This window comes from Pristis pectinata, chromosome 6 (assembly GCF_009764475.1).
Source record: "Pristis pectinata isolate sPriPec2 chromosome 6, sPriPec2.1.pri, whole genome shotgun sequence".
Lineage (NCBI taxonomy): Eukaryota > Metazoa > Chordata > Chondrichthyes > Rhinopristiformes > Pristidae > Pristis > Pristis pectinata.
Window position 1 is genome coordinate 76,997,781 of NC_067410.1, and position 17,316 is coordinate 77,015,096.

At 41.9% G+C, this 17,316-nt stretch overlaps 1 protein-coding gene across 3 annotated transcripts in view; it reads right to left on the reverse strand.

Annotated features, from left to right (window-relative positions):
* The window catches only part of si:dkeyp-97b10.3 (uncharacterized), a 72,210-nt gene that overhangs the window by 36,731 nt on the left and 18,163 nt on the right, over positions 1–17,316 (reverse strand). For all 3 annotated transcript variants that reach the window (XM_052018335.1, XM_052018334.1, XM_052018333.1), the window contains exons 2-6: positions 11,182–11,213; positions 9,087–9,122; positions 6,745–6,789; positions 6,146–6,172; positions 3,835–3,876 (exon numbers count right to left, since the gene is read on the reverse strand). In XM_052018335.1, coding sequence (XP_051874295.1) covers positions 3,835–3,876; positions 6,146–6,172; positions 6,745–6,789; positions 9,087–9,122; positions 11,182–11,213 — 182 coding nt within the window. The remainder of the gene's footprint in view (positions 1–3,834; positions 3,877–6,145; positions 6,173–6,744; positions 6,790–9,086; positions 9,123–11,181; positions 11,214–17,316) is intronic.

The following is a 17,316-nucleotide window of genomic DNA, read 5'->3' on the forward strand; positions in this document are numbered from 1 at the left end:
CTTGTAAAGCTGCAGGAAAGGTGGGGGTTGTTGTCTCTGGTGGTGACTGAAACCAGGGTGAAATGGGAATAAGCTACAAACAAGGTAATCTGGCCATTGAATGAACAGGAGCAATTTAAGAGTGAAAACATAGACAAAAGAACATGGACGAGAGTTGCAAAAATGCAGAGCAGGAAATGCCCAGCAGGTCAGGTTAGCCATGTCCTCCACTCCGAGAAAGAAAAAGCAGAACCAAAAATCACAGATGAATGACAGACACAGTCCTAAAAATCAAGTTACCTAAAGCTGTAGAATTCAATATCGAGTCCAGAAGGCTGCAATGTGCCCAGACAGAAATGAGGTGCTATTCCTCAAGCTTGCACTGGGCCTTGCTGTGACATTTCAGGAAGCCACAGACAAATAGGTCAGAGTGAGAGTGGGACGGGGAATTATAGAGGCAGACCAGGAAGTTCATGGTCGCTCCTGTGGATCAAACACAGGTGCTCCACAAAGTGATGACCCAGTCTGCATTTGGTTTCTCCAATGTAAAGGAGACCATATTGAGAACACCAAATGCAGGACACAAGATTGGAAGAATTGCAAATGAATCACTGCTTCACCCGGATAGACTGTTTAGATCCCTGGGTGGTGGGAAGCGAAGAGGTGAAAGGACAAGTGTTACAACACCTGTGGGTGCAAGGGAAAGTGCTGTTATAAGGGGGGTGGTTGGTGGGAACAGAAGAGCGGACTAGGGTGTCACAAAGGGAACAGACCCTGCAAAATGCTGAAAGGGGAGGAGAGGGGAAGATGTGCCTGGTGGTGGAATCTCATTAAAAGGTGGTGGAAATTGCAGAGAATGATCTGTTGAATGTAGAGGGCTGGCGGGATGGAAAGTAGAAATTTCAGTGGCACCTTTCAGAAAATCTCATCATTGGAGCAAATGCCTTCTTTCTTAATAAACTGCAGCTTCCTTTCTATTATTATTAACAAAGCTGTGGACCACATATCATCTATTTGCCGAGTCTATGCTCTCACTCCATTTCTTCCAGAACAGAACGAGGATAGAGTTCCTCTGGTCCTCATCTTCCACCCCATCAGCCTTTGCATTCAACAAATCATTCTCTGCAATTTCCATGAACTTCAAAGAGAACTTGTTCCTTCTTCCTCTTTGAGCATTTCACAGGGACCATTCCCTTCCTAACTCCCTGGTCAACTCTTCCATTTCCACCAATCACCCCCCTTCTTACAGCACTTTGCCAAGCAAAAGGACATGGAACAGTACAGCACAGGAACAGGCCCTTAGGCCCACCATGTCTGTGTCAATCATGATGCCAATCTAACTAATCCCATCTGCCTGCATATGGACTGTATCCCTATATTTCCTACCTCTTCATGTGTCTGTCTAAATGCTTCTTAAACTTTGCTATCATATCTGCTGCTACCATCACCCCTGTAACAGACTCCTACCAGTCTGTGTAAAAAAATCTGTCTCACACATCTCCTTTAAACTTTCCCCTTCTCACCTTAAAGCTATATCCTCTAGTATTTGACATTTCCACCTTAATCATCTACCCTATCTGTAAGCCTCATAATTTCACATACTTTTATTAGTTTGCCCCTCAGCCTCTGACGCTCCAGAGAAAAAAAATCCAGATTCGTCCAATCTCCCCTTATAGCTAATACACTTCAATCCAGGCAATATCCCAGTGAACCTCTTCTGCATCCTCTCCAAAGCCTCCACATCTTTTCTATAGTACAGTGAGTAAAACTGCACACAATACTCCAAAAGTGGGCTAACCAAAGTTTTATATTCAATGCCCCAGCTGATGAAAGCAAGCATGCAACACGACTTCTTTATTACCCTATCCACTAGCGTTGCCACTTACAGGGAGCTATGGACTTGCACCCCAAGATCCCTCTGTACATTAATGCTCATGAGGGTCTGTATACTTTCCTCATGCACTTTACCTCCCAAAATGCATCATCTCACACTTGGCTGGATTAAATTCCATCTACCATTTCTCCACCCAAATTTCCAACTGATCTATATCCTGACATATCCTTTGACAACCTTCCTCACCATCCACAACTCCACCAATTTTCACGTCATCTGCAAACTTACTAATCAGACCATCTACATGTTCATCCAAGTCATGTACAGATATTCCAAACAACAGAGGCACAAACACTGAACTTTTTGAAACACCACTGGTCACAGACTCTAATCAGAAAAACATCTGTCTATTACTACCCTCCATCTTCTATGACCAAGCCAATTTTGTATCCAACTTACCAACTCACCATGCATCCCATCTGATTTAATTTTCTAGATCAGCCTACCATGAGGGACTTCATCAAATGCTTTACTAAAGTCGGCATAACATCTACTGCCCTACCCTCATTAATCATCTTTATCACCTCCTCAAAAAACTCAATCAAATTTGTGATACAGAACCTCCTCCACACAGCCGTGCTGACATTCCCTAATAAGTCCACATTTTTCCAAATGAGAGTACATCCTGTCCCTACGAATCTTCTCCAGTAATTTTCCTATTACTGATGTAAGGCTCACCAGCCTATAATTTCCTGGATTATCCGTGTTGCCTTTCTTAAACAAAGGAATAACATCGGCTATTCTTCAGTTTTCTGGGATCTCATCTGTGGTTAAAGAGGATACAAAGATCTCCCTCAAGCCCCAGCAATCTCCTCCTTTGCCTCCCTCAGTATCCTGGAATATATTCCATCTGGCCCTGGGAACTTATCCACCTTAAGTTGCTTCAAGACACCCTGTGCCTCCTCCTTCTTAATGTTGACATGATCTAGAATATCAACAAACCTCTCCCTGATCTCACCATCATCAGTGTCCTTTCACTTCTTCCCTCCCCACCATCTAGGGACCCAAACAGTCTTTCCATGTGAAGCCACAATTCACTTGCACTTCTTCCAATCTTGTGTCCTGCATTTTGTGTTCACAATATCATCTCCCCTACATTGGAGAAGCCAAACACAGACTGGGTCGTCACTTTGCAGAACACCTGTGCAAGTCCAAAGGGGTGACCCCAAACTTCCTGTTGCCTGTCATTTTAATTCCCCACCCCACTCTCACTCTGACCCCTATGGCCCCCGATTGTCACAGTAAGGCCCAATGCAAACTTGAGGAACCAGCACCTCATTTCTGTCAGGGCACATTGCAGCCTTCGAGACTCAATATTGAATTTTGCAACTTTAGGTAACTTGATCTCGCTTCTGTATCAGTCATCTATCTGTTATACAGGGTTCAGCCTTTTTTTCCCCCCCCCACCCTATTTTTTTTCTTTTATCTCTCTGTGGGAGTGGAGGACATGCCCAGCCTGACCTGCCAGGCATGTCCTCCTGCTCTGCATTTCACAACTGCCACATTCTTTTGTCTATGCTCTTACTCTCAAACTGCTCCTATTCGCTCATTGAGCAGATAACCTTGTTTACAGCTTATCCCCATGTCACCCTGGTTTCAGCCACCACCAGAGACAACAACTCCCACCTTTCCCGCAGCTTTACAAACTTTTGCCTCCTTTTCAGTTCTGATAAAGGATCTCTGACCTGAAACTCTGTCCACCACCACCCCCCCCCTCCCCCCCCCCCCCCCCCCCCCCCCCACTGCAGATGCAGCCTGTCCTGCATTTTGTGTTTTTATTTTGGCTGCCAAATGCTTGTGTTTTAAAATTTTAAAAATGCAGGTAAATGGAAAAGTATCTTTAAATCCCACAAATATTTAATAAAACCTAGAATGTTGTGGTTTAAGACAGTGGGTGTTTACAGATAAATTTATTTCTCATAAACTACCAGTAAATTTCAGTAAGTGAAACATATAATTACCTGGTTCTGGATTTAACAAGCAAGGGCCTTCTGTGCCTTGATCTGTTGGAAACATTATTAGAAAGGCTAATTTTAGTAACACATTCATTAAATCTGATGGCAAGTAACGCCAGTGAATATTTTTTTCCTGGCATTCAGTTTCTAACAGGTTTATTTAATGCAAAATTGTTTAATGAGAGCCATAGTTGATTCTATCTTCTATATGCTTATTTTCCTTAGGCCAATTCTTCTGTTTGTATGCTTCTTTGTATATTTTTCTGTTTTTCAAACAGCAGCAGTCATGGAAGAGTAGCTAGTTATTTAAGAAAGTGATTACGATGTCAATATTAATATGGAGGTTGAATTGTTATTTAAGAAAGTGATTACGATGTCAATATTAATATGGAGGTTGAATTTTGTGGGAGTTCTCTGTTTGCTGTTATAATTCATTGGAAGATCAGCAGACACCTCAGGGAATCAACATTCACAGAGCTTACACCAGTTCTCCAGAGTTTCTGTGGAGGATCCAACAAATCTACAGCCAAGCAACACCTATTTATTTTGCCTTTTTGTGTAAAACTGGCACACAATAGTTAAAACTGGCACATAATAGTTACTGAAAGATACTTAAATGCTTACAAAAGATATCTAAAAACTCAGCTAACATCTTCTCAAACATTAAAAAAAAATGAAAAATATGCATTTGTACAACATTGAGTCACAGCTGAAGATGCCTTGTGTAGAAAGCACAACTTTCACAGGCTAATGCTGTAGCTGCCAGATAGTTGCTGCACAACAAAAAAAGAGTGACAAAGATCCAGAGGTTAACCCAGACTTGAAAGTGTGGGTTGCATTCCTCAAGTCCACTTTCCCCATAATCTTTGATTCCCCTACTGATATAAATCTCTCTCTCTGGGCCTTAAATATACTAAGGACTCTGTCTCCACAGTCCTCTGTAGCCAGGAGCTAACAACCCACTGAGAGAAGAGATTCTTCCTCATTTCAGTTCTAAATAGGTTCTCCCTTATTCTGAGACTATGCCCTCTTATTCTGGACTCTCCCATCAGAGGAAACAACCTCTCAGCATTTCCTCCATCGAAGAGTCTTACATGCTTCAATCTGATCACCTCTCAATCTTCTAAACTCTAACAAGTAGAGCCTCAACCTGTTTAACCTCTTCTTGCAGAACAACCTCTCCACATTAGGGATTATCCTAGTGAACTCTGACCTTTCTCCAATGAAATAATACCTTTCCTTAAAAAGGGGTATTAAAACTATCCACTGTACTCTAAATGGAGGTCAGTCAAGTGCCTTATAAAGTTGTAGTAAGAATTCTTTACTTTGCTACTCCATGATCATCTGAATCAACAAAAAAAGGTAGATGACGTCAACTGATAGATGGGCTCTTTATACATTGTGGGTAAATGTTTGGTTCTAATCTCATTTCACTATGGTCAGTTGTCCCTCAGCACTAACACCTCTGTACCTGAAGGTTGTGGATTCAAGTCCTACCCCAAAGACCTGACTATGAAAATCTCAACTGAGGAGTGAAGCACTCTAAGACATGTTTTCCTAGAAATTTACCTTCATTGTTGTAAGACTGTTGTTAAGAACCACCAAGGAGGGATGAACATCTGGGAAGGTACATCTTGGATGAGATGTTAAATTGCTCTCTCAAGTAAACATGAAAGATCCCATAGCAGCATTTTGAGTAAGAGCAGGTTGTTAACCGCAGGGGTTCAACTAGTATTTACCCACAACCAACGCTGTCAATAGATTGTCAATATGGATCATGGAACCATACTGCACAGAAACAGGCCCTTCAGCCCACCATGTATATGCCGACCATCTGTACAAATCCCATTTCCAAAGGGTTTGGTCTGTAGCATTTTATGCCATGGCATTTCAATTGCTAATCCAATTATTCTTATTGAATTATTTTTCCATGCAGTTAGTCATGGAGCTGTTTGGAGGAGCTTGCTGTGTGCAAATTGCCTTCTATGATTCCTCTGTTTCAATGGTGACTACATTTCAAAAGGAATCAGTAATTTTGAAGCATGCTGATGTCATGTACGGTGCCATAAGAATGTAAATCATCCCGTTTTTAAGCAGTTCATAATTATGTACATATTTTAAATAATCATTAATTAGACACTCCATGATAATGCTAAAATTGAAAGATCAATATACATAAGCAGAATGTTCAGTAAATCAAAGAAAGATGGATTAGAATAAAGAGTAATACATTCAGGCATAATTAAATAGTAGCAGTTTTTTATTTTTATCCATAAAAGTAATACATCAAATTATTGAACAATGCAAAAAAAGTTACCTGAATCTGCCTCAGATGTGTCTGAATCTTCACATTTTTGTTCAATATCATTGAGATTTTAGGTGAAAATGAAAAAAAACTATTAAGAAACACAATAATATTAAACTCAAAACTGCCTTCAAATTGAAAACTGGCATTATTTTAATAATTACTTAAATCTTTTGTTGCATGGATAAAGCTAACTCAATTAAGAAATTCCAGTTGTACTTAGAAACAGATGGCTGCTATGCTGAAATCCATTAAAGTTTTATTTTAGTATCATAAGATAATGTTAAAAGCTAATCTATTTTAACATTATCTGATCTGACTTTATACCGATATAAATGCATCCTGTTTTACATATGGACTATCAATGCTCAATAATCTGAATGTTGATAACTATAACTACTGCATGAAACAAAGGAAACATTTCAACTACAATATGCACTTCTATCTGATTCCAGCATCATGAAACAAATATTAATAACTAATCTATCTAAATAACAGCTGATCATTTTTTATATATTACCATAAAGATACCCTTTTATTTTGAGTACCACTTTGTTCAATAGCTTAAATGTTGATAACTATGTGAAACAATGGAAAGTGTTTCAACTTACCAGACTCTGTCTTTTCAGATACTGTAGAGCTATCATCATCAGAACCTTTGAATAGAAAAGAGAAATCATAAAATATCCATTAAACTTCTTTTCTGGTCAAGGGCACAAAATGCTGAATTAATTGCTCTGCTGAATAAATACACTAGGGTGTGCCTATGTTAACAAATATACATGGCCTATTGTTGGGAGGAATTAATTACATAGTTTAATTACATAGGTACAGAAGGAGATCTCTTTTTATAGAGACCAGGAAATCCAATAAAGCCATGCTGTTGTTACAGTAGGAAAGTTCTTTGGGAACAGCCAAAAATAGGAAGATTAAATTAATAAATTACTTAGTGGGAGCTTTACTTCTCTACACATGCTTGCCCACCACTAACATGACACCTTAATGTTCGGACCTGGTCATGACTGACTTTCTTGCCCACATCCTCAGATTTTGTTATATTGCTGGTCTTGGTTACTCAGCTGGAAGCTAGTCAGGTAATCATCCTTGTCCACCCAGGGCACAAGTTAAACTTAGGCCTGAGGTATAGAAGCTGTTAAAGAAAAAGTGGAAGTCCTGAGAAAGTGTGCATTTTTACAGTTTTATAAAGTACTCTGATAAAGGGTATTTAAAAATACTGTCTGTAGGCATTACTGTTCAGAAATTTGATTACATGCTTTTTTTTACTCAAATTGAAATGCAATTGAATTCTGTTCCGAGTCTATTTGCATCACTCCAGCAATGTAACTGTGCATTTCCCAGATCAACTTATACTTGCACTTCAAACATAATAGCTGCATCAGTCGTGCATTGAATAATGCGGATATCATGGCACAATGGTGCAGCAGTAAGAACTGTTCCTTCACAGCTCCGGTGACCCAGATTTGTCCCTCACCACCCACTGTCAGTTTGGAGTTTGCACATTCTCCCTGTGATTACATGGGTTTTGCCATAAGGGTGCTCCACTTTCCTCCCAAATCCCAAGGACATCTGGTAGGTTAATTAACTATTGTAAATTACCTGCAGTGAAGGTGGATGGCAGGAGAATCAGGGAGAAGTTGATGGGTTTGCAAGGGAGAATAGATTATGGGAAAATAAGAGGGGGAATGACATTCCTCTGCTGGAAGCTGGCAAAATCCCATTGGGCTGAATGGACTCCCATTGCGTTATAATAATAACCCTAACCCATTGTATTTTAATAAGTATGTGAATCCCTCTGGAAAGTGGGATGATGTCATTTTCTGTGCAAAGTTTCTTCTACTGTTCACCAGGAAAATTAGTGAAAGATGCCCTGGGAGCAACCATCACTGTGGACTCCCAGGACAACTAAATTTTAATATAGCAGTGGTTTGGGACCTCTGGATCCTTTGGATCCCACACTCAACACAATCTTCTAACCTTGACCATTCCCCCTACCCCAATGGCCCCAAATCACCCAAAACCTAGAACCCCTAACTGAACTTCCAAGGCTCCAACCTACTTCCACTAAATTAAACTCCCCTCTAAACCAATTTGCCCAGGCACCTGATCCAGCAATTCCAACCACCACCAACGCCCCGCCACCCCAGTACTAATCCCTGGAGATCCTGACTCCCAGCATCAAGTCTTCTCCCCACCATCCAATCATCTTAAACCTCCTCATCTGCTCTCACTCAAATTCCAGCAGCCTGAACTGCCACTCATTTAATTGACGGCTCTGACCCAGGCCCCAAAGCTCTCACGGACCCTCTTTCCACACATCCTCCTGGGCCACTTACCATGCCCACTGACCTGATCTCCAGCCCCAATTAGCCTACACCTACCAGTCCCCTCCCTCCCCAACCCACGTCCCATCATTTAAAAGGTATGAGGGGCATAGATAGAGTGAATAGTAGGCAAGCTTACCCTGTAACAGAGACATCTAAAGCCAGAGGGCATGGGTTGAGGGTTAGGGGTAAGAAGTTTATAGGGGACCTGTTGAAGAATGTTTTTTTCCATCCAGAAGGTGGTTGGACTTTGGAATGTACTCCCTGAGAGAGTGGTGGAGGCAGGTATTCTCACAACATTTAAGTATCTAGAGGAGCACATGAATAGTTAAGCACAGAAGGACATGGTCGAAGTGATGGTGTGGGTTTAAATTAGATGGCTACTTTATGACCAGCATGGACATGGTGGGCCATATGACTCCAAGATCTCAGGTGCTGCTGAAACTCACAGCAAGGCCCATGTCCTTATCAACTCACTGTGATGACCACCTCACAAATCCTGTTGGGTGCACTGGAATTTTCAGGCACGCGTTTACTTCTATGTTGAATGAGTAGGAAGTGACGGTATTTATCTGAAGGCAGAAAGTGTGCGAGAAATGAACACCACTGACCTGGCTCCGAGTTTTCAACAGCATCTGGATTTTCTTCTGTGTAATGAACAGAAAACAACAGTGGTGAATGATAAAGAGATTGTACAGCAAAAGCAATTTGTAGAATATACAATGACAGGCTATGTATGGTCCCCTGAGACATAAAAGAGACTATGAACCATTGGAAGTAAATTGCATGTTCTCCCTGCTAGCCAAAACAAAAATCACAGTTTGTAAAGTTATGCTGATTGCTCTGTGCAGTTGTTTTTGAAATATTACCCAATGTAACCCTACCTCCTGCAAGCATCAACCCAAATGATTCCATATTTCTTCTGATCTTCTTGCTCATTGTGTCCTATGTCAATTATGTCACTAATCTTTGCCGCTCCTAGTCTCATCACCCACCTCCGTCACCTTGCAATATGCCAGTAGACCTTTCAAAATGTTTGTTCACTCTCAAACAAGGCCATTGTTAACCATGACCTTACAATAATGATCGATTATGAATGGCCCCAACTCCGATCAAAACCTACAGATGGGTGGTAACATCTTGCTCCTTCTTGAAGTCTTCCACTGGATAAACCAAAGTTAGTAGTAGCTGATCCATTCAATCATTTGAGAGAGCAGAACACACCTTGATCTCTCCCCTCTGTCCTCTGCTATTGCTCTTCTAGCCATCTCTCCTTACTTCAGCCCTTTCACTTCTCTTAATATTCTCTTCAATGACCACCTCACTTGGATCACACCTCCTGTCTTCCCTGTCTCCAGAATCTGTAACTGCCATTTGTTCAGCCAATCCCTTACATTTGCAATTGCTTCCTTACCATCGGTAAAAGCATTACACTCTTCCATCCCGATCGGAAGTGGCTCCCATCTTCTTCATTATCAAGCATCACTTTAAACCCCTATGCTAAGTATTCTCCACTGCCACAAGCAACATAGAAGCTTGGAGCTTGTGGGCTTCTTTTTAAATAAGCTTCAATTCTTCAATGTATGCACAACTGTTTGTACTGCACTCCCTTTCCCCTGACTCTCTAAGCCAAACAACTTTGCAAGCTCTAACCCTCAGCTTACACTTTTCTTACTGCTCACCATGCACTCTCCAAACTCCTATTGTCCACTGTCTCCACTTCTTTTTCCTTTAATGCCTTTCTCAATTCCATCCCTCTTTAACCTCTCCTTCCTTTCCAAAGCACTGGAATTATCGTAACCAAAGTTTCTGCAGCTGTTGTGCAATACTCCTCTCATTTCCTTTGATCTCTCTGCAGCCTTTGACACAGTTGACTCACTTGCTGCCATGACTTTCCTACATTGTCCAGCTCCTTGAAATGGGACGTGCTTAGTTCTATTCTTGTATATTTGACCATTGCCAGATTTTACCAAGTCCTTGCAGAAACTCCGAGGATTTACTTTTGGTCCTCATATACATGCTGCCTTTTGGCAACAAAATCCACAGACATGGAGTTATCATCCAACTGTGTACCAGTGATGCACAGCTCTACCTCTCCACATCTGTGACCATTCCACAAGCACAGTGCTTTCAAATTACTTATTTAACATCCAGTCTTGAATTAGCCTCAATTTCCTTCAGTTAAATGCTGGGATCACTGAAACCATCTTCGTGGGACTACCTGAACCACCTTCCCCCAGAAAATACTCCAACACTTGTAAGTAAAGCAACAAACCAAATTAACCATAGCTTCATCTTCATTGCTAAACATTAAGTGAGAGTAAAACATGAAACAAGGTCCAATTTTACATAGACCCATAGATTGGCCCAAGGTGCCAACTCTCACAAATTTCAACAGTATCAAAATGATATTTCTTCACACGTTACCACGGAAGCTTAGCAAAAAAACCACAAAAATGATGGATTCCATGTATTCAAAAATGAACTGTCTGCAAGATAAGGATTCATCCCAATGAGGAGATTGGAGTGATCTCCTTTCAAGAGGGTGACAGAAGAATAGTTTGCATGGCAAGTACTGCCTCTGGTTTGTACATTGACATACTTTGCAAGGCCTCAACCAATTGCAGCCTTACCAGGCCACATGAAACAGAGTACATACTAGTGCACATAAAAAGCTAGAAATATTAGTAATATAATGAAAATTACCTTTTACGTCCCTTAGTGGAGCTCTCTCTTCACTGAAAGAAAATTAAAGAACAGTTATAGATCAGTTATGGCCTTTGTGGCTATAGCTTGGATTTAGCATTTGATAAACATCTATAGTCTTTAACAAACAGTGAAATTGTTTCGGCTTAGCTTCCAAAACTGAAGTAATACCAAAAAGAAACTAAGGCAACAGCAAATAGCAATTAATGTTGGAAACACTCAACAGAGAAGAGAAACAGACTTAACATTTCAGGTCAAAGACCCTTCCTTAGAAATGGAAAAATGTACCAATGTTAGTGCATTGTATTCTCAAAGAACACAAGTATGCAAACTTTTCAATCTTCCAGCAGCACAAAAGTCAATGTGAAAATTCAAAGTGATTCTATAGCCCCAATTTTAACTTCCCTCTATGTTCCTGGCTCTTCCCCCTAACCACCCCAACCTTCCAACTAAAACCTGTGATACTAACATCAGTAACCAATGTAGATATTTAATATGCAGTATCTATTCAGCAAATTGTTGCTGCATGGGTTAGCTTTCTAAAGAATTAGCATATGTAACTACAAATATGACTGAATATGTGATTCTGGTTAGCTAACAGCCAAAGTAAAGAGCAACAAATTAGTGTCATTTACAACAACAATAATAGAAATTGGCACAAAAGAAAATAATAGTTTAGTCTTGAGGAAACACTGGCGTCTGAAAACAGGCAGCTATTCAAAATTGAGGTAAAGACAAAATAAAGCAAGTAGGCAATAATTACACTGCATCAAGCAATGTAATGACACATGGAATTTACATGCATTTCACTGTGTGTCTCAACAAAAACTGCAAACCATGATCCTCCCTCGATAACATGCAAAAGGCAATTGTGATTTTGTGCACCTTAGTAAAATGAAACGTAAGCCGTAGATGCTATGCTCCAAATTGATACCAATAATTTGAAGACACAAGAAAGACTGCAGATGCTGGAAATCTGAAGCAACATTTGGCATTAGCGCAAAGGCCATGACTGCTTTGCTAATCAGATCCTAGAAATTTGACAGTGTAGCTCTAATGTACGGGATTTGAACCAGTCTAGTGATCTCCCAATGTAACAAACAATGCTGGAGGAACTCAGTGGGTCGAGCATGATCTGTGCGAGGAAATGAATTGTCGATGTTTCAGGTTGAAACCCTGCATCAGAACTGAGAGTGGAGAAGTGAGATGGCCAGTTTAAAGGAGAAGGGGAGTGGTGAGAAAGGAATTGGGGTACTGAGGAGGGGTGTAAAATGACAGGCAGGTTGTGCCAGGTAGAGGAGGGGAGCAGGGGTGGAGTTGGGAGACAGTGGGAAGTGAATGATAGATGAGGCAAACAAAGAGAGGAAAAAGAAATAAAAAAAACAGATGGAGCAAGGATTGGAGACCATAGCTGGAGGGGGATAACCAGGAATAACAGAGCTTTACTCATCAGAATCCAGCACTGTAGGAGGTGAAAATGGGAACCATTAGGGCAGTGGCACTGCAGGTGAACTGAAGAGAGCGAAAGAGCATGTGCGTGTATATCAAGTTATACTTTATTGTCATTCACCCATATGCTATAAAAACACATGGAGGAACAAAATGTCGTTTCCACCAGACTCACACAACAGAGGACAGAATAAACGCAGACAAAAAAAATTGTGCAAGTACAAATAGTGCAAAAAACGGTATATACAGAATACAAAATTAGTGCAGGGTTAGTGCAAAACAGAGTTGGACGAAGAAAATACAGAACTCAGTGTGTTGCACTAAATGTATAAACATGTCCAGCAGGAGCCAAAGTTCTTATACGCCGTTGTGCAAACCAGGGCTTTTGACGCGGCATTTGTCTGAAACTGCCTCCAGGGTATTCAGGAGCCTGACAGCCTGGGGGAGAAAGCTGTTATACAGTCTAATAGTTCTGGCCTGGAAGCTCCGGTACCGCTTGCCAGACAGCAGTGGGACAAATAGGTCGTGGGAGGGATGAGGAGAGTCATCTATGATTCTGCAGACCTTGCATGCACATCGTGTGTTGTACATATCCAGGATGGAGGGAAGAGGTACTCCAATGATCTTTCCAGCTGTACTCGCAATTCTCTGCAAAAGTCTTACGGTCAGAGATGTTACAGTTACCGTACCAGGCAGAGATGCAGCTATATAGGTAGCCCATTCTCCAGTCACCCACATGCCAATGGACAGCATTTCCTCCCCCCTCCTGCCAGTCCTTCTTTCCTCTGTGCCCTCACACCAATAAGCCACTCCCTCCTTCACAGCCACCATTCCCTCCAGCCAATTGCCCACCCTACATCATCTACCTTGACATCAGGAGCTAAATCTTCAATTAGAGATCAACAGGTATTTTGCCAGCTCCAAGGAGGGAGGCACAAGGCCCAATACTAGAAGAGGCTCAGCCCTCAGCCTTTAAGAAAGGCTTGGTCCTAGAAGTTCCTGCACAACCACAAATTTTTAGGCTGAGATTTGTAAAGTACATTACAACTTGGGTGTGTAGGATATGTAATTATATGACATACATGTATGATGCTTACATATGAAGACATTGTATTATGGAGTTAAATGAACCAGTTGTACCTTTCCCTGTGTCTTTGTCTTTCTTCAAATTTCCTGCAAGAACCACTGTCACAATAAAGGATGGATGCATATGCTCACACTTTACAAACCGGCACAGGATATAAAGAATGGACCTCATGGGAAGCATATAAACACAAACTTCACGTCAAGCAAGAAGACTTTTGACAATGCTGATGACCAAGCAGCATCTTGAAGCATCATTGGTCATTGGTGTGAGTGCAGGCAAGCATGGGCAGAGTAAGGAATACCAGTCAAACCTATGATTAACCAACACCAATCAAGGGGGGGGGGGGGGAACAGTGCAGCTTCAGAGACAGTGAGGCAGATATTATGGTGGAGTGCCTCAAGTGATGAGCAGAGAAGTTAACGCTAGCATAATGTCCCACACTTATTCCCGTGTTATCATCACAAAAGAGACTATTTCATCTGATATAAAAAGAATTGTGTAGGAAGCTGATCGGGGGTACTGTGTACAGTTGTTGGCATTGCATAATAAGAAGGAAAATAAATAAACAAATATTTCACTGCAGATACACTAGAATATATTCAAGATTCCAAGGATTAAATTGTAAAGAGAGACTAAAGTAAGCCTGCATCCCCTGGTAAATAAAAGGCTAAGGTTTACCTGAGCATTTTAAATCTTGTAAAATATTGATAAGAATAGAAAAAGAGAAACATTTTCAGCTGGTAGGTCCACAAGAAAAACTGCAGATGCTGGAAATATGGAGCAACACACAAACTGCTGGAGGAACTCAGCGAGTCAGGCAGCTTTTTTATGGAGGGAAACGGGCAGTCAACGTTTCGGGCCAAGACCCTTCATCAGGACTGGAAAGAGGGGAGAAGCCAGTAGAAAAGGGTGGGGAGAAGAGGGGAGGGGGAGCAAGAGCTGGTGGGTGATAGGTAAATCCAGGTGAGGGGGGAAAGTGGGAATGATGTAAGAAGCTGGGAGGTGACAGGTGGAAGTGACAAAGGGCTGAAGAAGATGGAATCTGATAGAAGAGGACAGTGGACTATGGAAAAAAGGGAAGGAGGTGATGAGGGGAACTGGAGGGAGGAAGTTGTGGGTGATGGGCAAATCAGGAGGGCAGGGGAGGGGAAGAGAAGGGGTGATGGGGTCAGTGGGATAAGGGACAAAGGGGAATCAGAGGGGAGTGGTTACTGGAAGTTAGAAAAATCGATGTTCATGCCATCAGGTTGGAGACTACCAAGGTGGAATACAAGGTGCTATTCCTCTAATCTGCGTCTAGCCTCAACTTGGTAACGGACAAGGCTGTGGACATGCATGTCAGTGTGGGAATGGGAAGTGGAATTAAAATGTCTGGCGACCGGTAGATCCTGGCCGTTACAGTCGATGGAGCGAAGGTGCTTGATGAAGTGATCCCCCAATCTGTGTTGGGTCTCACCGATGTAGAGAAGGCGCTACACATAACAGGGATAGAGTTCCCCTTGTCCTCACCTACCACCTCACGGGCCTCCACATCCAACATATCATTCTCTGCAACTTCCAACAGCTCCAATAGGATCCCACCACCAGGCACATCTTCCCCTCCCCATGGGGATTGCTCTCTCCATGACTCGCTTGTCCATTTGTCCCTCCCCACCGATCCCCCTCCAGGCACTTATCCCTACAACTGCGCTAAGTGTTACACCTACCCCTACACATCCTCCCTTGCCACCATTCAGGACCCTAAACAGTCCTTCCAGGTGAGGCAATCCTTCACATGCAAATCCATCAGTGTCATTTATTGCATCTGGTGCTCCCTCCTCTATATCGGCGAGACCCGATGCAAATTGGGCGGGGGGAGAAAGAAGAGAGAGAGAGAGAGAGCGAGAGCGAGAGCGAGAGCGAGAGAGAGAGAGAGAGAGAGAGAGAGAGAGAGAGAGAGAGAAAAAAAAAATCGCTTCATCGAGCACCTTCGCTCCGTCCACTGCAACAGTCAGGATCTCCCAGTGACCAGACATTTTAATTCCACTTCCCATTCCCACATAAAAGCATGTCTGTCCAGGGCCTCCTCTACTGCCAAGTTGAGGCTACACGCAGGTTAGAGGAACAGCACCTCATATTCCACCTTGGTAGTCTCCAACCGGATGGCATGAACATTGATTTCTCTAACCTCCAGTAACCACTCCCCTCTGATCCCCCTTTGTTTTCCCTTATCCCACAGGCCCCATCACCCCATCTCTTTCCCCTCCCCTGCCCTCTCGATCTGCCATCACCCACACGTTCATCCCTCCCGTTCCCCTGCTTCCCTTTATTCCATGGTCCACTGTCCTCTATCAGATACCATCTTCTGTCATTTGTCACTTCTGCCTATCACCTCCCAGCTGTTTACAACATTCCCTCTCTCCCCCTCCCCCACCTGCCTATCACCCCCCTCACCTAGATCCACCTATCACCCACCAACTCTCGCTCCACCCCCTCCCCCCCACCCATTTATACTAGCCCTGCCCACTTTCTTTCCAGTCTGATGAAGGGTCTTAGCCCAAAACATTGACTGTCCATTTCCTTCCATTGATGTTGCCTGACCCGTTGAGTTCCTCCAGCCTTTTGTATGTTGCTTCAGCTGGTGGGTCTTGGACAAAGAGTTGTCACCTTCAGAAAGGATATCACATAGTAGGACTACAGAACACACCCATAAAAAGCTGGAAAGTAATATTTATTATCAGTGATCAAGTTTTTTTTGCTATCCAATGTTTATGAATGACAGGGAACATGGAGTTAAGACATGTGATCTCAATGAACCAACGGAACACTCAAGGGCCAAAATGGCCTATTTCTGATCTATGTTTTCAAATGGAAACATTAAATAAGAAACCAGATATTTGAATAAAAACAAAGTCAGTCAGCATGATGTTAAAAATATTTCCCCAGAGCCATTTATTTTTAAAAACAGGATGTTTCCCGCGCATATCATAATACTTTTTTAAAAATCTGACAAGGTTGATAATGCATTATCTTTGAAAGACCATTCAGCTGGTTCTGCATTGCTTACAGTTCCACTGGGACATGATGATTTAAAAATACTTCACAACAGAAAACCAGGCCTGAAAGCCCATCCTGTTTGTTAAACAAGTATTACTGGGGTGAATATTCTTTCCTCTTTAGCTGACCTGGAATTACATGGTTGGAAAAATATTAAAATGTTGAATCAGAGCCAGAATTTAAAACAATGCAAATGTCACACAACTGACACAAAAACAGCAAATGTTCAAAATGCTCAGTAGATCTGTTAACATCAGTAAAGAGAAGCAGTTTAATCCTGCAGCAATAACCTTTTGTCAAAGTTGAGAGGAAACATTTTAGTGGGATGCAGAGAAAAAGGGGGGGAAAGAAAGAGCAGATAGTTGAACCACAGAGAAAGTTAATAGTTTGAAAGACTGGAAAATTGCTGAATGTAAAAGCTGGTAAAGCGTGGATATACAATGACATCTCAGTGGGTAATGTAAAGACATTAAAGAATAAAAACCCTGCAAAAACAACTAACACAATGGAAAAACAGGAAAGGCCTATATACAGAGAGATATGAGAAATTGAAAACAGAAAGA